General features: G+C 39.8%; 2 protein-coding genes across 4 annotated transcripts in view; one reads left to right on the top strand and one right to left on the bottom strand.

Annotated features, from left to right (window-relative positions):
- LOC311297299 (uncharacterized protein) overlaps positions 1–24,245 on the bottom strand; it is a 51,013-nt gene extending 26,768 nt beyond the window's left edge. For both annotated transcript variants that reach the window (XM_084419536.1, XM_084419537.1), the window contains exons 1-5: positions 22,834–24,245; positions 16,831–16,987; positions 16,277–16,320; positions 3,597–3,668; positions 2,311–2,398 (exon numbers count right to left, since the gene is read on the bottom strand). The gene's annotated coding sequence lies outside the window, so the exon portion shown is untranslated. The remainder of the gene's footprint in view (positions 1–2,310; positions 2,399–3,596; positions 3,669–16,276; positions 16,321–16,830; positions 16,988–22,833) is intronic.
- LOC311297301 (uncharacterized protein) overlaps positions 23,007–25,746 on the top strand; it is a 42,829-nt gene continuing 40,089 nt past the window's right edge. Inside the window, exon 1 of one of the 2 annotated variants that reach the window (XM_084419539.1) lies at positions 23,007–23,396. In XM_084419539.1, coding sequence (XP_084275665.1) covers positions 23,316–23,396 — 81 coding nt within the window. In that variant the 5' untranslated portion in view covers positions 23,007–23,315. Of the gene's footprint in view, positions 23,397–24,070; positions 24,457–25,746 lie in introns of those variants that run through there. The other variant, XM_084419540.1, reaches the window with a different exon arrangement.

The raw sequence follows: 25,746 nt of genomic DNA, 5'->3' as shown, positions 1-25,746 counted from the left end.
GTGCGTGTCAGTGACCATTTTTGGAGCAATACCTCCGCGATATCCTCCAGATCGAGGCAAAAGGGGTTACAGTATGCAGTGGAGGGATATATTCAAAATATAAAAATACGCAATGAAGGAGACACGACTACTATCTACGTCTCTATCGAGGGTAATGCTTACCGGTGTTCATACACATCATTTGTGATATGACAAAGAACAAGAAAACAAGTGTTTAAAAGCATTGAAAGACACTCACTGTTGTGTTTTTGTGTGAAAGAAAAAACTATCTGAAAATAAAAGTGCTGTCAGCAATAATTTCTTATGTGTGTTTTTTCGCATAACACACTATGACTAAAATTTTAAATGCTGCAAAACACATGGGAGTTATATTCTCGATGCTGTAGTTTATCTGATCAGTCACAGTATATCATTAATCAAGCTTAATTTGACTTTTCAACTACAATTAGGCAGGGTGAACTGAAATCTTTTACAATCTTTTAGCTATAACTTATATCATTGACAAAAGTATGTGGTGTATTTTCTTCCAAAAATGATTTTTTCTCAAATTCAAGCTTCAAGTTGACAACGCACAATAAACGAAATCACACAATAACTGTTTAACCAGACATAGCCTTAATTTGCATCTAAATAACTTTCATTGCTTGTCTTTCATAATGCACTTACTATAATATTTATTAGGGGGACAACAGATCACAAAACTCGCGGTTGAGACCATAATATTTATTAGTGGGGCAACGGATCATAAAACTCGCGGTTCAGACAATATTATGTTTTTTGAGTAACAGATAGGATAGTTTTTCAGATCAGAAAAACAAAACAAAAAAAAACTTTAAGTAGCCATCGACACCACAGCCAGCAGACGTATTTATGCTTCGTAATGTTCGACAAATTTAACTGGGAGTGGGGCCGTCCACACTGTTTTATCCATTGTAGGCATCGCTCACTTTGTGTTTTCGGCTTTGGGAATGGAAAGAACACAACTCCTCCAGACAATCTCTCGGGGTATCTAGTATCCGATTTACAAACGCCGTGGGCGCACGCTTCACCATCTTGCTAATTGTTTGTCGGACCTGCTCACATAGTAACGGTTGCTATGATGTGTGATTGGACAATGGCCGTTTTGGGGGAGGGGCCGGCGAAAGGTCAATTGCTTAATTTTTTTTTTCTCTTGTTTAGAAAGATTCATCACTGGACGCAGCGTGCATAATCAACGTATTGAGAGACTTTGGAGAGATGTTTGGTGCACAGTGACAGTCAACTATCACTCTGCACTCCAACATCTCTCCAGCACCGGTGCTCTCAATCCTGATAATGAACTTGATATAATTTGCCTTCATTATGTGATGCTTCCAAGAATTAAATATGCATCTCCAGCTCTTCAAGCAAGCATGGGATCGGCATCCAATATCCACAGAGCATGGGAGGTCACCACAGCAATTATGGATTGAAGGGCAGTTACGGAACAGCAACCAAATTTGTGACCCAATGTCTGAGCAGGTGTGTTAATGAAGCTATTTTAAAATGTCAACGAAAAACAATAGTCCTGTAATATAACACACAACCTCTAGTGTGAAATTACCATGCAAGTTAACTTCAATTTGAAGAAACCGATCGCCTTAAACCATTAAAGTTAAAAAAAGTAATATTTGAGCTGTATTAGTAATGTATCATGGCTGTGAAATTAGCGAGTAGGCTAACCTATGGTAGGGTACCACAGGTTGTACAGGTTGTTTGTTTGTTTTTGTTTTTTTTAATAAAAAATTGATTTATTGCTCTTATTGACTTATTTAGAAAAAAAAAAGTTGCAAAAAAATATTATAGATGTAAACTTTGATTTGACTATATTAAATAATTTAGCACCCAATACATATTAACACTTGAAGATAGTACTACATAGTTTACAGTTGTAACTGAAGAGATTCTATATAGTAATGTTCTATTTATTGAGCTAGAAGATTGTTGTGATAAGGAGCTTGTTTTGCCTTTGAAAACATATCCTCCTCCAGCATATGGCTACAGCTTGCTAGCCTACTGTATGACCACAACAGTGAAAGATCCAATGTTTTCAGGAGTGTATTTAGGAAAAGGCTCATGGTTGTTGTTGTTGTTGTTCTTTACCTCTGTATAATAGACTACCTAATAAAGTGGTTTATAGCATAACCTGGAAATTGACATTTCTGCTGTTTTGTAAGCACAACCTGCTAGCGGATATTGAGGACAGTCCGTTAGATCCATTACTGCTGCAGCTGATGGATTTGCTGCTTTCTCTATTCTTTGAAGTTTGTTGTTCTGTTGACTACATCTAACCTCATTATTCTTTTTCTCTTCTCCGGGGATGGAACATGATTGAAGATTGAAGGAACGTAGTCAGGTGACAGGGTTGTCACTCTTTTTCCTTAAAACATAAGTACATAGAAACAACATCAGAATCAGCTTTATTGGCCAGGTTTGAGTAAACAAACAAGAATTTGACTCTGATTAATCTTTGCTATAAAGTAGGCTAGGCTACAGCACTCACTTAACAAAGAATAAAAACAGAGGACAGTAAGAAATATTAAAAAAATACTGTAAAGTGTACAGTATAATAATAAAATAGAACTTACCATTTTACAAAAAATATACAAAAGAGAGGGAAACGACGCATAGTAACGACGCATAGCATAGACATGGAAGACGACACATAGTAATGACAGAGGGAAACGACGCATAGCGATGCTCCAATGGTACGCTGGTACGCTCCAAATTGGTACGCTGGTATGATTTTGTAGCTCTTGCTCGTCAGCCAGATCCATGCAGGAGCCCCACGATGGCAATGTGGGTGCGGATTGGAAGTAGCTAAGGCGAGCACGAAACATTTTAACTGTGAACAGCTTACAATGCTCGCACTCGCCCTGCTCCAACGCAAGAGTGCTCCTCCTGCACGCGGATGCTCCTCCCCCAAACACACAAAACAGTAATCGTGTGTATCCGTTTCTGCCATAGGACGAGAACACGGAGGAACACAGCGTTTACGGTTTTGTTGACTAATTTTTTTACTTGAAAACTCTTTGTGTTGACGTAAAGAGAAAATGAGATTTCTGCACACTGCCTGACAAAACTAACTCCTAGCAAAGATCTGTAGCAGATATGGAGAGATAGAGAGAGAGTTTGATGCACACATGCACAGTATGGTCTCTGAAGACAAAAGACCTGATGATGCACCTGTGGCTCATCTATTTATAGCCTCGTGTCGCGGGTGCGCGCCGATGACGTCATCGACTGAGGCTATATTACCTCCGGGTCAGTTCTATTGACGTGTTACAATATTCACAGCTGGTCACGATTAAAGACGTTCCCAATGCGCTAAGCAGCGCAGCATCGACTGTAGCTTTTGAAAGGGAACAGGCATTTACCACTGGCAAGAAACTAGGTCAGTGTGCCAGTGCATGTGTGATTGCAGTGAACATGTGCTAAATGTTGTGCGAAAAACTTTTTGTGATGTCACAATGTTGCAAGGTGCTGCATGGTGTCAAAATGAAGACAATATATTACACCGTGTCTATGATTGATGTCATAATGTCCACAAAGTCAAAAGGTCTGTAATGGAGACCTACCCTCTCTCCTTTTGGAGGGAAACACTGGCAGACGCTGCAGTCTCGACCTCCGCACTCTTCTGTCTTGTCCCCCTAAAACACAGAAATATAGTGTCAAGAATGGAGTAAAACATTCATACACACAAAGACTCATACACTAGCAATTCAAAATGGAAACTCAATAATTACCTTTAACTATTTTATACAAATTCTATATTTTGAAGGTTCAGAAGACAATATTCATTGCTTATGTTTAGTGTTTTCCTTAGATTACACACTTATATTGTTGAGAGGTGTTTGCCTGTGGGAAGTGCTATCCCAATGCTACTGTCTTCTGGCTGGTTTCCACAGAGTTGCTATATATTTGCATAAGTGTTCTGAATAGTTTTTAGCATGTTGTTATATGATTGCCATGGTGTTCTGGGTGGTTGCTAAGAGGTTCCTTACAAGACCAAATAAAAAGAGACCTAAAGGAGTGTTGCACTATTTCATTTAAATGTAATAGCCCTACAGATAAACTAAACCTCTGACTGACAGACTTCATCATCATATATAATTGATTAATTAATTATATGAATAAGTGACATTTTATTGGCTTTCTAGCATGAAATAGATGTAGGCTACTACATTTCTTGTGTTGCATAATACAAAAGTACGCAAGTACGCATATTTGGAAGGGAGAGGTTATTATGTGAGTATAGGAGACCATAAGTCTGAGTGGACATCCATGACATGCGGAGTCCCTCAAAGCTCAATTCTTGCGCCACTCCTGTTCAACCTATACATGCTCCCAATGAGCCTAATAATGAAAAGGAACCAAATTGCTTACCACAGCTATACAGATGACATACAGATCTACTTAGCCCTATCGCCTAACGATTACAGCCCCATTGACTCCCTGTGCCAGTGCATTGATGAAGTCAGCAGTTGGATGTGCCAAAACTTTCTTCAGCTAAACAAAGACAAAACTAAAGTCATTGCGTTTGGAAACAAAGATGAAGTTCTCAAGGTGAATGCACACCTTGACGCTAGGGGTCTAACAACTAAAAATCAAGTCAGGTTGATTTTAAAGTATTATTACTGGTATATAAATCATTCAATGGCCTAGGACCTCAATACATTGCAGATATGCTCACTGAATATAAACCCAACAGATCACTCAGATCATTAGCATCACATCAACTAAAAATACCAAGGGTTCACTGTAAGCCTGGTGAGTCTGCTTTTAGCTACTATGTCAGCCACAGCTGGAACCAGCTTTCAGAAGAGATCAGATGTGCTCCTACAGTAGTCACATTCAAATCCAGATTCAAAGCACATCTGTTTAGCTGTGCATTTAAATGAATGAGCACTGTGGCACAGTGCGTCCGACTGATTACACTGTATTTTACCTCTGCATTCTCCTTTTGATTCTAAACTACTGTATTCTTCCTTTTGATTCTAAACTGAACTCAAATGGCACTGATTGATAACCGGTGTTTTGTGAAGGGCAATGTAGTAGTGGGGGAAACCCTGATGGTCCTAATGACCAAATTTGTGAGCAAGTGCTCAGCTTTCTGTGGTGGAGTTTGTGAGGGATTGAATCATGACGGTCAAGGGAACACTGTGGTGACTAGTACAGATTACTGGTCTGGATTGGTACAGATTACTAATCTGGTGGGCAAATAATCCACGGTATATGGAAATCCACAATTTGCCATGCTTTTATTTTGTGTCTATTTTCTATGCAAAGCTCTATGAATTGCTATAGTGTGATTATTATAATTCCTTTCTATGTAAAGCTTTTGAATAGCTGTTTGAATTTTCCTTGCTTTTATTTTGTGGATATTTTTATTCCACTCTATGTAAAGCACTTTGAATTGCCACAGTGTATGAAATGTGCTTTATAAATAAACTTGTCTTGCATTAAATAGGCTATGCTAAACACGGAAGCATGGAACCTGTGTGACGCGCTAGAACAGACCTCATCAGCTACGTCCCAAATTCAGAGGCTGCAAGAGGCTGTCCCAATTAGAGCTGTAATCGGGCCTTAAAAGTTCGGCCCGAAAAGGCCCGAGCCCGACAAGTACATTTTGATTGACAGCTTTTTAAAAGCCCGAACCCGTTTACAGCCCGACTGTCCAAAAGGCCGTCTATCAGCAGTGATAAGAGTGTCGGAGAATAGCGCGGACACGCGCTTCACACCGCGAGCCGGCACACGCACCACTCGGCGGAAAAGGGAGAGAAAGAAAAAAAGAGACGCACGCACACAGCACCTTTGTCTTTCGTAAAAAAAAAAAGGAGTAATTTATACATTTTTTAACATCATTTATTCATGACTAACGGAGGCTAGAGGCCACTTGGAAGTTGGAACAAAGAAATAAAATATGTCCTCCAGAGACCAGCCTCCATTTCACCTCCTCAAGATCCATTTTCACGCTAATCTAAACACATCACCTGACCGCTCATTTACCACGCAACCCGAAGCGCGAGCCCGAGCCCGTGTAAAATAATAGAAATTAAGACCGAACCCGACCAAACCCGTCGGGTCCCGTCGGGTTCGGGCAAAGATCTTCAGCTCTAGTCCCAATTCGAATGCTCCTTCAAATTTTCTGTGCAATGAAGGATACAACAGATTGATCCTTCGTGGCCTTGTCTACCCCAGAATTCATTGCGCACCAGTGACAACAGGGTTTTTTGAGAAATTGCTGAATTACAATTTTAACCATAAGTATTGGGTTTCAACATTCAAACATATAATGATACAAATGTAAAAGAAATAATAATAATTTTTTAAAGCGGTTCAAATGTTGACATATTTTACTAAGATGCGATTATAGATAATACTCTATTACATACAGAAATGGACCATGGTGAACATATTTAGGGTGTGTGTTCACACTTGTAGTTTTGTTCGCTTGGTTTGTTTGGTCCGGACCAAAAAAAAAAAAAAATAATTTAGTCCTGGGAACCCTGTTTTGTTTTCAGACAGTTTAATATAACTTTCAAAAACACCCAGTACAAACGTTACTGCCTCTCATAAAGAACAGTCCTCCGTAGGCTAGACCGTCCCATTTAACAAAGCTTGTTCCTTCGTGGCCTTTAAAGTCTGTCCTTCAAAGGATGCAGCCTCTGAATTGGAACGCAGCTACTGGTTCTCATGTGTTAGGCACGCACATTTTGAGCTTCTTTTCCTTTTAATGGCGGTTGGCAAACCCACTTGAAGGTGCATATCGCCACCTACTGCACGACGCCTGAGTGACAGCTGACATAAAATAAAGGACCGAGATCATTTAAAAAAAATACTTAATTGGCCCCCGATACCAATCCTTAAGAACAGCTCGGGCCATCCATATTTCATACACAACTTTACACATACTTTGCTTACAAATTAAAGTGCTTATGACCAACTAGCTAAGTATGATCTACTTTGCAGGCACCAATAACAATTATTTTATTTAACCTGAGGTGCTATAATGAATAACCAACAGTTTCCTAAAATGCTAAACCAGACTAGATGTTTGATATTGAGGTCACGAGAGACCCACAGACATACATATGAGCTAACCAGCACAATTGCAGGAATGTAAACAGAAATAACGAAATACCAAAACAGAGAGAGAGAGAGAGAGAGAGAAACAAAAACATGAAAAAGAGATAGGAGAGTTAGACTGAAAAATCTGAGTACATTACATACAAGAGGGAGAGGATGTTCAGGTCAGGCATGTTATGTCTTTTTGGAGGTAGTCAGCCACGTAATAAAAAAAGGAAAAGGTAGAGTGATAAACTGTACTTGCAATCAAAAACCATTCTTTCACAAACGCACACTTATCGTGCACAGTGTCTGACTCTGCAAACATAGACACATCTAAAATGAGCACACGCTCCACAGAGAGGAACAAAATCACTTTTCCGAACATTGACATTTACGTTCCTCTGGTGGAATGATCTTCCCAACCCTACAAACAGCTGAATATCCCCTGATAGCAATATTAAAAAACGGCTAAAAACACATCTAATCCATAAGCACTGAACTGTTTGCTGCTGATGTTGACTCTGTTCTATACCGTCTTTAGCACATTGAATGATTAGCACTACTAAAGTTATTGCCTTCTTAAGATGAATGCCTTTGCCAGATTTTTTTTTTTTTTTTTTTTTTTTACATAGTGTACAAATTTAAGAATACAAAGAAAACCAAACAATACAACCATAACAAACCAAAACAAAACCAAGGGGGGTTGGACTAACATAAACAAGACTTAATCCTAGGTGAATTATTACAGTGAGAACAATAATTATACACTATTCAGACTTGAGGAAATCTACGAAGGGCTGCCATATAGTTTGAAATTGGCAATGAGATTAGGACTCCAAAGAACGTATCCTCTCCAGTTGTATGACATGAAACAATTCACATAACCAAGCTTTGAACGATGGAGAGTCTGAAGATTTCCAGTTTAAAAGTATTGTTTTTTTCGCAAGAGTCATGCCCATCAATAGAGGTCGTTGCTGTGATCTTGGAAGAGTATTCAATGTCTCAGACGATCCAAGAATTGCAAGACCATGGTCTGGCTTAACCTCCTTTTGAAAGACTTTTGAAAAAAAAAATCTAATATATCAGTCCAAAAATTAAACAGTTTGTGACAAAACCAAAACATGTGTGACAAAGAACCCTCCTCTATTTTACATCTGTCGCAAACTGGAGAAACAGAATTGTATATTTTACTCAATTTCGTTTTGGAATAATACAATCTATGCACCACTTTAAACTGAATCAACCTGTGTCTCACATTTATTGACCAATCTTGAATCTTTTTGAGACTGTCATTCCAGGTTTCATCGGACACTTCTTCATCAAGATCCTTAGCCCAGGCTTCTTTTATATGATTGGTGTTCACAGGCAGTTGGAAAGAATTAACACAGCGTGAAACCAGATGTCTAGAGCTTGGATTTACCAAAAAAGTGTGCTCAAATGTGTTAAACTCTGGTTTGTCAACAAATTGTGGAATAACTGTTTGAACAAAATGTCTCACTTGTAGATATCGAAAAAAGCCGGACCTTAGAAGATTAAATGCAGATTGCAATTGGCTAAAAGATGCAAATTTACCATCTATATAAAGGTCCCCAATCCTTTGCCAGATTTCTAATTTGTAAGCTGCTTTGGAAGAAAGTATTTGAAAAATGAGTAAATATAAAATACATTTTAAATCACTTTTGCCTCTAGAAGTCTGTCCATTTAAAGTACACAGAAAACTTTTTTCCCCAGCACACTTTAACCAGGCTTAACAACAACAAAAACACTTTTCCACATTTTGGCAAGGGGACACATAGTGTGTTAAAAATTACCAAAAGTGCAAAAGGTCATCTATCACAACATAAACAAGTGGAAGTCTGAAGGGTACACAATGATTATGCATGCAACAAACCGCAAACTCCTGCAAGCGCGTACAATATTTTACAAAGTAATTATTTTTTTACTTTGTGCAAAAATCAGCACACTGAGCATAAAGGAGAGGAGAGACAGTGATTGTGTTACCTCATTTATACTCCTGTGAAACAGGTGGGACAATGTGAATATACTGGGAATATACTGCTGAGTTATTTTCCACATAAGATTTTCTAAGGGTGCTAATAACAATGCAGATTTATTTTCACAGCCTTCTTTGCTCATATTTTTCTGATCTCAACTATGTGTATCATGTATGTGCGTGTGTATGCACACATAACAGGGGCTGTGAATTACACAAAAGTTAATGGTTCTAAATGATGGGTGATGACTGGATGATGACAGATGTGTGAGATTATAGAGTTAGGGTACGATGGTTGCTGCATGACAGAGAGACACGCTTCCCTTATTACCACACTTCTTCTGTCTTGCTCCCTCTTTTTCCATTCCTCTTTCCCTCATGTTACCTGTACTGCGCATTATTCCCATCGCAATCTTAAATGATCTGAGATTGAGTTACACCCGATCCTGGCTTATTTCTATGTTGAGTTTGAGTTTGGTTAACAATGTAACAATGCTAGTTTTTTTAAAGCCAGAAAATCAACAGTATTAAAATTAAGTAAAAGCCACATCAAAGCCACATTCCAAAACCACTTAGGGGCTACACAAGCACTTACAAAAAGCATTATCAGCAAAAAAAATAAAATAAAAAAATAAAAATAAAATACAGTTCGACAGGTGAGTCAGTAAGATTTTTTAAACAAATTCAAATTAGTTTTTCAAATAAATTAAACACTTTCGTTTGACCTTGGTTTAAACAAAAATAGTAAGCAGCACAACTGCTTTCACCATTGATAATAATCATAAATGTTTTTTGAGCATCATAGATATTAGAATGATTTCTGAAGGATCATGTGACACTGAAGACTGGAGTAATGATGCTGAAAATACAGATTTGATCACAGGAATAAATTACATTTTAAAATATATATAAAAAAAACTGTTATTTTTGTATACAAATTGTAATAATATCTAATAATTAATAATTAGAAATAATGTACTGTTACTGTTTTTACTGTGTTTTTATCAAATACATGAGGCTTCGGTGAGCTTAAGAGGGTTCTTTCAAAAACATTAAACATTCTGACCAGTAGTGTATTTTAGAGCAAAGCAAAGCTACAAAAATGAAAATACACACTGCAAAAATATTCATTTCCTTTTTCATTTTCATTTCCCAAGTGCATGACTTTTCAAGGTCTGGATATCCCAAATCCCCAAAGTTCTTGGACTCCTTCCAAATTCTTTCTTTCTTGCTTTATTTTAACATGAGTTCAGTTACAGTATGTCACTAAGGTAATAACTTATGTATTGGGACATCTGGATGTGTTAAAATCTTGCTCTTTCTGTATCTTTCCCCCATCTATCGTCTCCATACCTGTAGGCCCGCTTCACTCTGCACCTCCGACAGGATGTTGACCAGACAGCCAATCATAGAAAGTGCAACAGATAAATCTCTCTTACTTACACTCTATCCAGATCTTCCTCTACACTTACTCTCTTTCCAGCAGGGGTTCTCAACTCTGGCCCCGGGGTCCACTTTCCTGCACACCTGAAAGGGCTAAGCAAGGTCTTCAACATTATTATAAAGTTACTGGCAGGTGAGTTTGATCAAGGTTGGAGCTAAACTAAATGGACCTCGAAGGCCAGAGAATGAGAACCCTTGGTTTAGAGGCCAAAAAATGTAATCAAACATGAAATCAAACATCAAAATCTGTCAACCAATTTTAAATTTTCAAGCATTTTAAGCCTTTAGCTTTGAAAGATCATGTGAAACAATCAAATCAAGTTTGTCTAGCTGATACTGTAAATCAGTAGTGTTGGAAGTCGCTCCTTCATGGAGTGAGACAGAACATGTACACGTCATTCATCTTAATGAGCGACAGGATGTGTACATGTGCGGGTAAGCATTTCAGATACATTTTCCCAAGTGTGTGTGTGCGTGTGTGAGGCAGCACCTGCTTTGTGACACCTGGTCATTTTTGTCAGGTTTACAACCTTACCCCTGACCCCCTTCACACAGATTCAGACAGAACGCCTTAGGCAAAATGACTTATATATGTGCAGGAACCACAACGTACCATCAATACAACACTCTCACTTTCCCCTATTCTTTCAACTTCAAAATCGAATTCTGTCATTTTTTACTCACCCTTGTGTTGTTCCAAATCTGTTTGGCTTTCTCTTTTCAACAGAACACAAAAGGTGAATAGTCTGGGGGCTATTTTCAGTCAAATTAAAGAGGATCATGCAAATAACAAATACATTTGTTAGCTTTCTGTGAGGAAAAGACTTAATTTAGGTCATTATTCGTTGAGAAAACCTAACATTTGCCATAGCTCTCCTTGACAAGTTTATGAGAGTTCGTTGGAGAGGTGGTGAAGTCTGATTCAAGAATCAATGGTACTTTTGGGTCAGATCTTTTCAGTGAATCTTTTATACAGTTTTTCCCAGAAGCACCACCGATAGTCTCTATGATAGCTCATGATGCTTTTGAGAAACAGCCCTGAATGATTCATTCACAAATCTGACTGATCTGGTTCTAAAGCTCACTCAATGTTCAGGTCTAGAGGAAAAGATTATAAGTAAATAGTGACTTCAATTTGGAAAGTTCATCACAAAAAAAGCTATCGTATGACTTTGAACGTCACTTTCGTGATGTTTTTATGGTGCTTTCACATCCGTTTTGAAGCTTGAACACTTCAGTATCCATTGGAATTGCATGCAAAAAGCAACTATTTAAAACATATCCTATTGTCTTTCATAGAGGAAAGACAATCACATATGTTTGGAACAAAATAAAGGTGAATAAATAATATCATTTTCGGAGTGAACAACCCTATTTAGTTGGGGTTCGTACAGATTCTTTAAAATGAAATTCCAGGACTTTAAAAGGACTTTTCAAGCACTACTTTTGGGGATTTCAAGGACTTCAATCAGCACTTATCAAACAATATATTTATTTTATTTTTTTACTCAAATTACCTATATATATGATAACTAATGTTTCACGTCATAGAGATCAATCCATTGACCAGCGCTGTCAGGCATGTGAAATCACCTTAACTGTTGAAAGGATATTGAAACAGATTTTTTTCCTATGAATATATGATTGACCTGAAGAATGAAAGTTATACTTATACATAATATCATGCTCATAGCCATGCGAAATAGCTCTATATCTCAGACAGGCTGCAGCGTTAATTTAACGTGAAACGATTTTTTCAACATGCACCGATACCACTTTTTGCAGAACGAGTCCGATACCCATTCATTTTTGGTACTCGCCGATACCAATTACCGATACCTGAATTTTCACTGCATTTGTAATTTTTAAACGTATTAGTAGATAAACCAAAAGAATATAAATCATATTAGTTGGCTTAATTTGTTAATCAAATATATATTTATTTCAGTTATTTTCATGCTTAAGCCTGCTAAAATGCATTGTATGAGCGTCTGTTACTGTCACTGTTCATTCTATTGCTCTATCATATTTTATCTTTCATTTAATAGCACAGCACATATTTAGAGCTGCTTCAGCAGGGCTCAGTGCTGAGGATTGGGTCAGTGTAACAAATGTTTAGATACCAGTGAAATATCAATTATTTAATCCAATTTTGATACAACAAAAACTACCAGCCTAATTAATGTGAATTTAAAACATTAAAGACAAGTAAGCAATCAGTAACAAAATAAAAACAAATAATCGAATTACAAATAGGACAAATAAATACAATAGAACAAAAAGGCTACAAATGAAATAAACAGTGTTTTTAGAGTTTTTCGGGTAGATCTCAGGTACAGAAATTTGAATAATCAGTTATGAAAAAAATGCATATTCATTACTCTATAAATTAAATATAGATGGATATTTTTGTAAAGTTGAAAAGGGTAGCCTATTTAGTCAAGAGCAGTGAGTAATTTATTTGTCCTTTGTTTGATTAACATTAAAACACAGCAGGTTTATTAGACTGCTGTTCCTTTAAGACCGAACACATGGACCCCATTTGAACATGGCTATGTTCACTTGAGATATAACCGACTTTGTTTACTAGTATACTCGCCAAGACGGGCGTTTTTACATAAACTTGTGTGAATTCGTCCGTTTAAGCGCAAGACGTGAAAGACAATTAAATGCAGTATTCGCGCGCTGTCTATCAAGACGCTGGTTTGCGGAGCGCGCGCTTCGGATGTAGTTTGTGTTTGTTTGCGGATTAAACTTCTTGACCTGCAAACGTCCTGTAATAATGTAGGGAACCACTCGTTATACATAAATCAGGTAACAGTTCGTGTTTTACTTTACTTGCATGTACAATTTAGTTTAAATCCAAATGACACGTGCTGAGTGAACGATCAGCAATCAAGAGCATTCAACAGAAGTGCGCTCGCTCGCTCTCTCTCTCGTCAGTTAACGTTAATAATAAGCTACATGCCTCGATTTATTTTCTTTGCCATTGACATCCGACTGAACAAACTTTCCACTGGTATCCCTCTGTTTAAAGGGATATGCTCGACCAGCTCGCGCATCTGTCTCAATCCACCGCGCGTTTTTCTCTTATCAGCTCGCGCACCACAGCAATGTGTTACTATACACACGCTGCCTGGTAGGCCTGTACCGGAGCATTTTTACGAGTATGAGTACATGAGCTCGGTATCGGTGCATCCCTATTTTTAATAATTCAAGCACTTATCAAGTACCTCTTCAACAATATGGCTGTTTTCAAGGGTTTTCCAGGACTTAAATTTCAAAAAGTCAAATTCAAGAACTTCAAGCACTTTAAGCACCTTGTATGAACGAACCCTGGAAATATGTCTGCATTCTTCTCTTCTTACGTAAAAGCAGGGATGGGCATCGATGCAGACAATGTTTTCTTATCTTCTCAGCGACTGTTCCTCACTATCTCTCTTTTGGCTCTCCATCCCTCTTATTCTTCTCTGTTCAGTGCTAGTGAAGGTATGATGGCAATCTCCATCCATCTGCCCTCATAAGTAATGTTCTGTATCCATCTGTGCCTTTGGATTCTAGCCACATAGATGATGCCTGAAAGGGAGCCTTATGGGCAGACGAGGCAGACTACAGTACACACTTGTCAATTACCTGGTCAGAATGCACATACATACATACATACAATATCAGAATCCATTCCTGTTCACCCGCAACACTCTTTTTCTCATGGGCGCTTGGATGATGAAAGACATCGTAACCCTTTTCCAGAGATTTCTGGATCCCTTATGCCATCATAGCCCCTTTGGATCGTGTGACACTTTACTTCAAAGGCTGCTTCATGCCATTGAAATCAAAAGATGAGTGCATGTAAAACAAAATATTGGTTCGCTAGTTAAGATCTCTGTTTCAACATAGCTCAATGAAACACCCATACAGGACCACTCCATCAATAAATCAATCTTATCATCAAGCTAAAGAGGCGAGGACGTCAAACCTAGTGAACTGCTTCACCACCTATACAGGCAGATGGTTTCTTAAAGGGGTGATGACCTGAGAAATAAAATTTTCCTTGAGCTTTTGACATATAAGAGATCATCATACAATAAGAATATCCTGTAAGTTTCAGAGCTGAAAACGGCCTTGTTAGTCCAATAAAAGCTTTTATTGACACCAGGCACAGCGAACGACAGGTTTTTCAAAGTGGGGATCTATGACGTCAAAGGGTATCAAACACGCCTCCGCAGAAGAAGATCAACGCCTACTTCAACACTGCCTGTTTAGCCCCGTCCACCGATTCGGGCTTTACATGAAACTCATTATAATTATTATTATAAAGCTGCTTGGTTTAAAATTGACTTCTGTTCTTCATTCGTCGCTGCTCCAGTGGTTCCAAAACTGGGGGGCCTGGAGTTATAAAAAGGGGGGTGCATCACAGCTAAGAGATAGGGTACAGTCAGCAGATGCAGTAAGCAAAAGAAACTTCTTCAGGGTGATACAAGTCCCCACTGCGGAATTGTCCCGCTTATTACTCGGCTCCTTGCAAGGATTTTGTAAGCAAGGGGGACTTGAAAATGTTTTTATCTAAAAAAGGGGGGCTCGGCAGAAAATGTTATGGAACCACTGCGCTACACTGTTGACAATGGACCTTTTTTTTCGTAGAAATTTTGTTGAAATATCGCTAATGTGAGGTACCCTTAAGTCAGCATCCTACCCATCAAAGAACATCATATGCTCTACATACATCAGCAAATCAAATGCACTTTTGATTTCAATAGAGATTAACATTAAAGGGATAGTTATCCCAAAAAGGAATTTCATCATCATTTACTGATCCTCATGTTGTTGATTTATGGAGAAAAAAAATGACTATGGAAGTCAATGGGGTCCATTAACTGATTGGTAACTGACATTCTTAAAAAAAAAAAAAAAAAAAAAAAAAGTTGTGTTCAGTAGAAGGAAATTCATACAGGTTAAGAAAAAAACTACTCCTAACCCTAACTCTAACTACTGATCATTTAAAAAAATAAAAAAATAAATCTCAAAATACCTTGTTTTTATTTTCTGCAGAAGAAAGTCGTACGGGTTTGTAATGACATGAGGGTGTTACAACAGAATTTAAATTTTTGTATGAACTATCCCTTAAAGGAGAACTCCGGTCAATTTTAACATTGAGCTAATTTTTTTGTACATTTGGAGTGCTGTCAGTACAGAGAACAACGACAAAAATCGGTGTTGCCTACACCGAGTTATCCTCTTTTTAAAATTTGCACCCTGTTGACTTCAATGGGGCAAGTTTTAAACCTGCTTTTAGCCTCTTAACATCCTTGATGTGTCATTACAAGTGCACAGGTCATGTGAGTGATTCCTTCGGAGTGAACGCGGGTGAATCTGACTGCAGTAGATGTGAAAGATATGAATAAAAATGATGTTTATTCAGCCAGCGCACATACCTGTATTTACATCCTGTTTTCGGTCGAAGTCCACAGTAGTCGATTGTCGAGTTCACGCGCATAGGTTTAGTACCTATGATCACGCGCGTGAACTCGTGACAATGTTAAAATTGACCGGAGTTCTCCTTTAAACATATTGCTAAGCTAATGGTGCAATACTCTAATATGCAAAAAATAAGCTGCACATGTATACAAACACAGCTTTTACCTGAATTTCACAGGCAAAGAGACATTTATAGCCATTTGACTCAGCCAGCATCATCTGACCATTGTGAAACCATTAAAGCAACTTTATGAAGAGAATACAAAAACAACTCACCCCCACATGTGTGTATCGTCATAAGTGCCAATAAAAGCCTTGTGCTGGATAAACAAACAAACATATAAGACAATTATGAATAAGACATAGGTAAAGAAGTTAGATGCCTCTTTAAGGCACATACAGTACACTACCATTCAACAGTTTGGGGTCAGTCAGATTCTTGTGTTTGTGTTTTAAGAAGTCTCTTATGCTCATCGAGACTGCATTTATTTAATCAAAAAACAGTAAAATAGTAATATTGTTAAATATTATTACAATTAAAATAATTGCTTTTTTAATGTAATATATATTTTTAAATGTAATGTATTCCTGCGAAGTCAAAGCTTAATTTCAGCATCATTACTCCAGTGTCACATGATCTTTCAGAAATCAAATCAGAAATAATCTAATTATGCTGATTTGCTGCTTAAGAAACATTTCTTATTATTATCAATTAATGTAGGGATCTAATCGTCTAATTAGGATCTGTTTGAGCTAGAATGAATCATAATAAATGTCATAAGACATGCAAACAATGATGATGGGAATACTAGGACAATGGGGACTCTTACCAGAAAAGGAGGCTGGTCGAGGCGGTCCGGCGGGGGTGTGTCATCTCAGCCGCCACTCAGGGCATGTGCTACCTGTTGACCTTTCTCCACTGCCTCAGAATGATGTGGTCAGTGATGTAGCTATGACTCCTGACGTCCCGTCGGACAACTCACCCACCTGAGGGAAAAATGAAGATATGGATGAACGGGTAAATCACTGTAGGAATATACGGATAAACAATAAATGAGTGCTGCAATTGACAGTTGGGTAAAGGCAGATTCTCTCTCCTTCAATAACATTCCCAATGGCTGACAATATGGCAGAGGTGGTTATGTGAGAGGTGGGGGTGAGAAAGAAAGAGACAGGCTGAATCAATACAATAGATGGAACTTGGACAAAGTTGATCTTTCCGGATGGCTTCTTTTCCATGACACAAGTCAAGACTGACAAAGATTATAAAGCGAACTCACTGACACTGACAAAGGACACATCAAACTAGACAGCATTGCAGACAGATGCATATCCAAGCCATACTATGACTTTAAAGTCATTATTAAGAGGGCTTTAACCATCATGGCTGAGTTTACCAGACATTAGTATTGCTAACAAACAGTTATTGTAATGGCCGATATAATATTTTCATTTAATTTGTTTTGAAAACTGCAGCTGGTCACAAAATTGTATAAGTCAATGTTAAGTACAAAGAGTCATACCAAATCAGGAATGGGGAATATTTTACATTTTTGTGGCTAGATTTACTGTGGTCTTTAAATTTTCATAATAATTAGGTCACTCAGACACACATTTCATTTTAAACATTTCAATTCAAAATGGTAAACATATATGAAATGGACCTTAATGCATTATAGGAGATACACTGGGAATCAAATATAGTGCATAAAAAAAGGCTAAAACGATTCTAAAACCATAATGTTTGTGTTTGTCACAATTGTAGCAAATATGGCCTATGCACAATGACCCATTTTGCACAATTTTGTGGGACCAATATCAAATAAAACATAATCTGCAGATCAGTTCTTCCATTTAACATTCATTAACATCACAAATCAAATAAAAGCAGGCATCATGTGATGCTTTATTACTTTAAAACTGTGTTGCCCAGTAAATCCAACATATTTTCACTCAGAGACGTACAACTTCTGTCACCTCAGGAAGGTGGTGGTCATGTAGACTGTAATGTCTGTATATATCCTTAACAGGCATCTATTAATACTTTAAAGACGATCACTCGTGAGTTCTCTCTGTGTTCGGTTTATTAGCTTTTTTCAGCATGAACAACCACTCTAAACATCCCGTGTCTCTTCTTCAGCTCTCCATAACAACACTAGATCATTGCCAGTCGAACAATGACACCTTTTGGTCATTACCTGTCATTACATCTCCCCCCTAAAAGATGTTGCCCTTCTTAGTTAACATGAACGGTTAAGCAATAACATCACTCTGGCTTAACAATATTTTGTTTTGTAAAAACACAACTGTCTTGTTAACTTCCCACCTCAACGGTGTCTAATGAAAATAAACATTACTACTGTTCTTACAAATAACAGTGCATTTCCTAAACAATAACTCAGCACTATTTTTTTTCAAAGTCCATACACCCCATTTTCTTGATGGGATTTACCCTCCCCCTCCTCAAACCCAAAGTCCATAATCACAAGTCCAGTTTGTCTGGGGCTTTGCTCACTCTACCAGAGCGAGTAATGGTCACAGTCCCTTGGGTGGGTGTGGGAGTGTTTAGTGTCTCACCACTGTGTGTGTCCACAGTGTTCCTGTTCTCTGGAACAACCTGGTCAGGGCTCTCAGTGACAGGTGTGAATGTTTTGGGTATGCCCTGCAGGTGTCGCCGGTTCCTCCTGTAACGGTCCCCTCGTGCCGTCTCCACGATATAGGACCTTGGAGTAGAACTGGAGCTGCGCACGACCGCAGGCATTGTCCACTGTTTCTGTCCATCCAACTTTGTTAGCACCTGATCCCCCGGGTTCAGTGGGGGTAGAGTCCTTACTCCGTTCCTGCGGTTATAGTAATAGGCTTGCCTTTGCTTGGCTGCAGCGTCAGCCTGTCTGATCACATCCTCATTAGGCCAGTTCGGTTTCAGATTGTCCTGCAGGGTAGGCAAGGTGGTCCTGATTTTCCTGCCCATTAGCAGTTCAGCAGGACTGACTCCTGTCGACGAAGTGGGTGTGGCTCTGTACACCATCAGGGCAAGGAGAGGGTCCTGCTGTCTCAGTATAGATTTCGCTATCTGAACTGCCCTCTCTGCCTGCCCATTACTTTGAGGGTAGTGTGGGCTGGAAGTTACATGAACGAAGCCATATTCCTTGCTAAACTCCCTCATCTCTGCTGAAGATAGCTGGGGCCCATTATCGCTCACTATCACTTCCGGAATGCCAAAACGAGCAAATGTGGCTTTCAGCTTTGCTATAACTTGGCTAGTAGTGGTTGTAGGGAGATTCAAAATCTCCAGGTATCTAGAGTAATAATCTGATACTACTAAGTAGTTTTGCTTCTTACTCTCACACAGGTCTATAGCCACTTTCTGCCATGGCCTACAGGGCAGCTCGCTGGGTATTAACGGCTCCTTCCTCTGTGTGTTTCTAGTTTCTCTGCAAAATGTACACTGCTGTACTGTTTTTACTATCTCATCAGACATTCCAGGCCACCATACAGATTGATAAGCTCTTTCTCTGCACTTTACCAGGCCTTGGTGTCCGTCATGGATTCTCTCTAAGATGACCTTCCTCATTTCTGTTGGAATGACAATGCGGTTGCCTCTAATGACCAAACCATCTATCTCAGATAATTCTCCTCTCACTTGGTAGAAGTCTTTGACTACCTCAGGCACCTTTGCAGCATAATCAGGCCATCCTTTCCGGATGAAGCCTATGACCGTCTGGAGCTGACTATCATTTTCAGTGTGCTGTCTTAGCTCTGCCATCCGGTGAGGTGTGGCTGGGACCTGACTCATGACAGCCTCGATGTGTGCTGCCACCTCCACATGACAGACCCCATCCCCACAGCATGGCTCTGGGCTCCTAGACAGTGCATCCGCCACTGCTAATGTTTTGCCTGGTGCATGTTCAGCTATGGCATTGAAGCGCATTAATCTCATTAATAGCCTCTGGCACCTGATTGGGACACAGTCTAAGTCTTTACTGTTCATGAGAGGTACCAATGGTTTGTGATCGGTAACCAGTCTAAAGCCATCAAGTCCATAGAGGTATTTATCAAACCGTTCACAGGACCACACGCTAGCCAAGCACTCCTTCTCGATTTGCGCATACCTTTTCTCCGCGTCACTTAATCGTCTTGAGCAGTAAGCCACGGGCTTCCAGTTATCTCCGTGCTGCTGGAGAAGAACGCCGCCCAGCCCGTAGCTGCTGGCGTCTGCTGACACTATGGTGGGTTTGTTGGCATCGTAGAAGGTAAGTACCGGAGCTGTGGCTAGTGCAGTCTTTAGGTTCCTGAACGCCTCGCACTGAGCAGGTCCCCACATCCACTCCTTGTCTCCTTTCAGTAGTTCGTACAGTGGGTGGGCCACTGTTGATAACTCCGGAATGAACTTGGCTAAATAATTAACCATTCCTAAGAATCTTTTGAGCTCAGTAGCATTTTGTGGCTGTGGAAAGTTTCCTATCCCCGCGACTTTATTTGGGTCTGCCCTGACACCTGCCTCGTCGATTAGATGACCCAAAAAGCGAACCTGTCTCTGCTTGAACTTACACTTTGCCTGGTTTAACTTGAGTCCAGCTGCTTCAATGACCTTTAACACCTCAGCCAGTCATCGGTCATGTTGCTCCTCTGTCTCTGCATGAATCAAAATATCATCCATAAAGATCTCTGTCCCTTCCAGGCCAGCCAGAGTTTCTGACATTTTTCTCTGGAAAATTTCGGGAGCACTTGTTATTCCAAAAGGAAGACGGCGGAAAGCATATCTCCCAAACGGAGTAATAAAAGTGGTGAGCATCCTGCTCTCCTCGTGTAGAGGGATCTGATAAAATCCACTTGCTGCGTCCAGTGACGTAAACACTTTTGAACCAGCTAGCTTTGGCATTATTTCCTCTACTGTGGGCAGGACATACTTCTCCCGTTTCACAGCTCTGTTCAATTTCCTGAGATCTGCACAGAGGCGGACCTCCTTCTTATTGGGTTTAAGCACCGGGACCATAGCAGCGCACCACTCTGTCGGCTGTGTTACTTTCTCAATTATTCCCTCATCCTCCATGCGCTGCAGTTCCTTTTTTACCAGTGGTACTAGTGGCAGGGGTATCCGCCTGGCTGTCGGCACTGCATATGGCTGGGCATCATCGCGCAGGGCTATTCTGACTGGCTCTGTTTTCAATAATCCGCTTGATCCAAACACACCACTAACCTCATCCATTCTCTTCACTAGTCCCATTTCCACTGCCTCATCGCGGCCCAGTAAACAGCTTTTTCCATCTGTCACATACACCTTTAGGGAGTACTTTCTCTCCTTATAGCTGGTGGTACCCTGGAACATGCCTATGCAGCTGAGATCGCCCCCTGGGCTAACAAAATGTGTGTCTGGAGGTTCTAGTTTTATTTTAGGAGTCATCTTTTTAAATGTATTTCTATCGATAATGGTAGCGTCGGCTCCTGTATCAATTTTAAAGGTTACTACCACATTATTTACAGGTAAGCCTACAGTCCATGTATCAACATTATCTTCCTTATCCACTGCTCCTAGGAAGTATGTCTGTCCAGGCTGTTCGCTTGTGACTTCTCTTACTGCTTTAGAATGACATTTGCGCTCCCAATGTCCTCCTTTGTGACACTTATTACACTTGCTTTTTAATGCAGGACAATGCCTTTCATCAGAATGTTGTGGCTTACCGCACCTCCCACACTCCTCTTTTGTGTTGGGTCCATGGCTGTTGTTCTCACGTCGCTGACACTTTTTCCTATACTGTCCCACCTTCCCTTTGACAGCATTTACATTGTCCAGCTGAGCGTCTGGTCGATTGGTTTGAAGATTAACCTGCCGCGTTATTGCCTCTGTCTGACGCACACTTTCAATCACTTGAGTCAGCGTCAGGTCTGCTTTGAGCTGGAACTGGCGTGAAAGTTCCTTGTCTGCTATTCCCACCACAAGACGATCCCTTATGTGTTCATCTCTTGTAGTCCCGAATTGACAGTGCTCTGCTAATTCATATAATGTCCTAATGTACATTTCTGCCGTTTCTCCGGATTGCTGACTCCGTTGGTAGAAACATGCGCGCTCGTGTATGATGTTGCGTCGTGGAATAAAGTAGTCGTCAAATTTTTTTATGACCACTTCAAATTTCTTCTTGTCATCTTCCTCTGCAAACTCAAATGAACTGAATATCTTTTCAGCTTCACTGCCCATCGCGTAGATCAGCGAACTTACTTGAGTCTCGCCATCATCTTTGTTTAACTTTGTGGCTAACCGATAGCGGCAAAATCTCTGTTTCCACTCTGGCCATTCGGTTGGGCTCTCAAACTTAAACTCGCTCGGTGGGCTAAACTTCGCCATGTCTTCTATAATGTTACCGACACACAGCTTATTCTGACACCATGTAATGTCTGTATATATCCTTAACAGGCATCTATTAATACTTTAAAGACGATCACTCGTGAGTTCTCTCTGTGTTCGGTTTATTAGCTTTTTTCAGCATGAACAACCACTCTAAACATCCCGTGTCTCTTCTTCAGCTCTCCATAACAACACTAGATCATTGCCAGTCGAACAATGACACCTTTTGGTCATTACCTGTCATTACATAGACTATATAGGCTACAGTGATTTGAACCCGTTATTCATTTCTAATTGCTAACATTCATTGCATAAAATTTACATTTGACCATAAGCTATTGAGAATAAGCTGTTGGTCTCCTTTTCTAAAGACTCGCATTAAACAAAACCAGTCTCCAGTATTTGGAAACAAATAGGCCTACACACGACATTCACAAGTGCAAGACCTTCACAAAACAACCAACTAGCGACATCAAGTAAACATCCTCACCTGCTCCCGTAGTGTCCTGTAGCTCCGCGGCTTTACATTAAGGCGTAAAATACAATACCATACAGAGAGGTGCACGCCGAAAACTTTGTCAGAAACGCGCAAAAGAGTTATTAAAGTGAACATGGGTGCGCGCTTCGGCGGCTCAGAGTTTGCTGTGACGTCATGGGGTCGGTAACTACAAATGGGATAATGTTGAACACTTCCCTGTTGAACTCCCGCTGATTTGATATTCTTGAGGATTCACTGACAGTCCAAAAAATAGTAATTTCTCCACACTGAAAAGTTTCTTAAGTAGGCTACAAGTTTAGGCTTTATTTCTGAGATGGTCGCAGTGCTGAAGGTGGTTTGGCAGACCGATTTGGAGATCCACCTGCTGTTGCACACTGGACTCCTGAATAACGTGAACGTGTACGTGATTCTGAGATTGTCGCGGGCTGGACCGGTGGGAATTGCGTGCGGGTTCGTTTGTTGTCTGTGAGAAAATGGATTCTTGCTTAATATTGCGAGCGACGCTTTTCGGAATGATGTTGTTGGGACTTCTTACACCGGCACGAACTAAAGGGGTGAGTTTAATATTAAATGATTAGTGTCTTCTAAAACGTTTTACTCTTAATTCTTTCAACGTTTTAAACATATATTTTTGAAGTACGAATCATTTTAACGAAGAAGTAGTATGGGGAGAGGGTGCTAAATTATTTAGCCTAATTCATATCTCTAACTTAGCTGCGGATGTTATTGATGATAGCAAATAGTTCAGAGCACTGAAAGGAACTAATATCAAACACATGATATCGAAAACATGTTCTTTTATCAATGGTGTGTAGACTATATAGGCTACAGTGATTTGAACCCGTTATTCATTTCTAATTGCTAACATTCATTGCATACAATTTACATTTGACCATAAGCTATTGAGAATAAGCTATTGGTCTCCTTTTCTAAAGACTCGCATTAAACAAAACCAGTCTCCAGTATTTGGAAGCAAATACACGACATTCTCAAGTGCAAGACCTTCACAAAACAACCAACTAGGCGACATCAAGTAAACATCCTCACCTGCTCCCGTAGTGTCCTGTAGCACTGCGGCTTTACATTAAGGCGTAAAATACAATACCATACAGAGAGGTGCACGCCGAAAACTTTATCAGAAACGCGCAAAAGAGTCGGTAAAGTGAATGGGCGCGCGCTGTGGCGGCTCAGAGTTTGCTGTGACGTCATGGGGTCGGTTCCCTATCCCATCTACAAACGGGATAATATGCCAAACGCACTTCCCTGTTGAACTCCCGCTGATTTGATATTCTTGAGGATTCACAGACAGTCGAAAAAATAGTCATTTCTCCACACTGAAAAGTACAAGGTAGGCTAGTACAAGTAGGCTACAAGTTTAGGCTTTATCAGATGGTCTTGCAGGTGGTTTGGCAGGCAGATTTGGAGATCCTCCTGCTGTTCCACTCTGGACTTCTGGATAACGTGTGATTCTGAGATTGTTGCGGGCTGGACCGGTGGGAATTGCGTGCGGGTTCGTTCGTTGTCTGTGAGAAAATGGATTCTTGCTTAATATTGCGAGCGACGCTTTTCGGAATTATGTTGCTGGGACTTCTTACACCGGCACGAACTAAAGGGGTGAGTTTAATATTAAATGATTAGTGTCTTCTAAAACGTTTTACTCTTAATTTTTTCAACGTTTTAAACATATATTTTTGAAGAAAGATATTTTCTCTCTCTCACGCCTGTCTCTCTGACGTACACGCAAACACTTATCAACACAACTGAATGGAACATTTGAAGAGTAAACTTTGCATTCCATTATATTCATTTATTTTAAAAAAAGTCTGAGGTTTTGGTTAAGTCTGTTATTTGTGCTGCTAGAGATTTAGGCCACATGCTTCGGGATTTCCATGTGTCAATTACGTTGTCTCGCAGGAGAGAGTTTGTCAAAACATGATTCCAGCGAGCTACAGAGAGCAACATGTTTGTGTTCAAAGTAATACGGAGAAAGTCCGAGATGGTTTTTTGTGGCTGGGTGGAAATGCGAGAATAAACTGGGAAATGCCAGGAATGTTATGAAGTCAATAACCTCAGCATCAGCCCTGAGGGTGAAGAAGATATAACTGAGGAGAGAAAGATGAGCAGAGGGAAATATAAGAAACTTCTCTCTTCTCTCCTCTCCACTGCTAGAACTTAATCCCATATCCCGACAGTGACCTGTGTGTTTTTAGTTCATGGATTCAGCTCATTGTCCAGCCTGCCTGTTGATCAGTGTTGCCAACTATTTTCAAAGGAAAGTAGCTAACGCCTTCCCAGAAAGTCGCTAAATGTCACTAGATGACGTCATATGTCAATTAGCATATTCATGATGTCATCACGTCGCACTTGCGTTCTGCCTGCCTAATGTGTTTTCTCTCCAAATTCATGCTCACATACTGCATTTAATATAATATGATATATGTTGCATGTCGAAATGAATGGATTCCAAGACGTGCATAATTTGATGGGTTCGTTTAATCTTGTTCACTGCTTACATTAACTCAGCATTTATTCACAGTCTACCGAAACTCTGCGCGCGTTCACAACACTACTAAAAACTCTCTTCCTCTGTTCCTAGTTCACGCCCGCACCTCTCTTCCGTGGGCGCCCCCTCTCCTGTAGGATCGCCATAACATGCCTGCTTGAGCATCACTCAATATAAACCAAGCAGAGATTATGCGTCTGCACAAACATTGACTTAAACATATTTCCAGTATTAACCCCATCAAGAATTTAGAATACATATGAACTAAGTGAACAATAAAAATTAAATAAAGACATATAGGGGGGTACTCTCTCTCTCTAAACATTAACAGTAGCATTACAGGGAATGTTATTATGAGCCCCACACTCTCCCCTCCAAAAATGAATGCTGTCTCAGCATTC

This window comes from Rutilus rutilus (assembly GCF_951802725.1).
Source record: "Rutilus rutilus genome assembly, chromosome: 9".
NCBI classification, from domain to species: domain Eukaryota; kingdom Metazoa; phylum Chordata; class Actinopteri; order Cypriniformes; family Leuciscidae; genus Rutilus; species Rutilus rutilus.
This window is presented reverse-complemented; position numbering and strand designations above follow the sequence as displayed.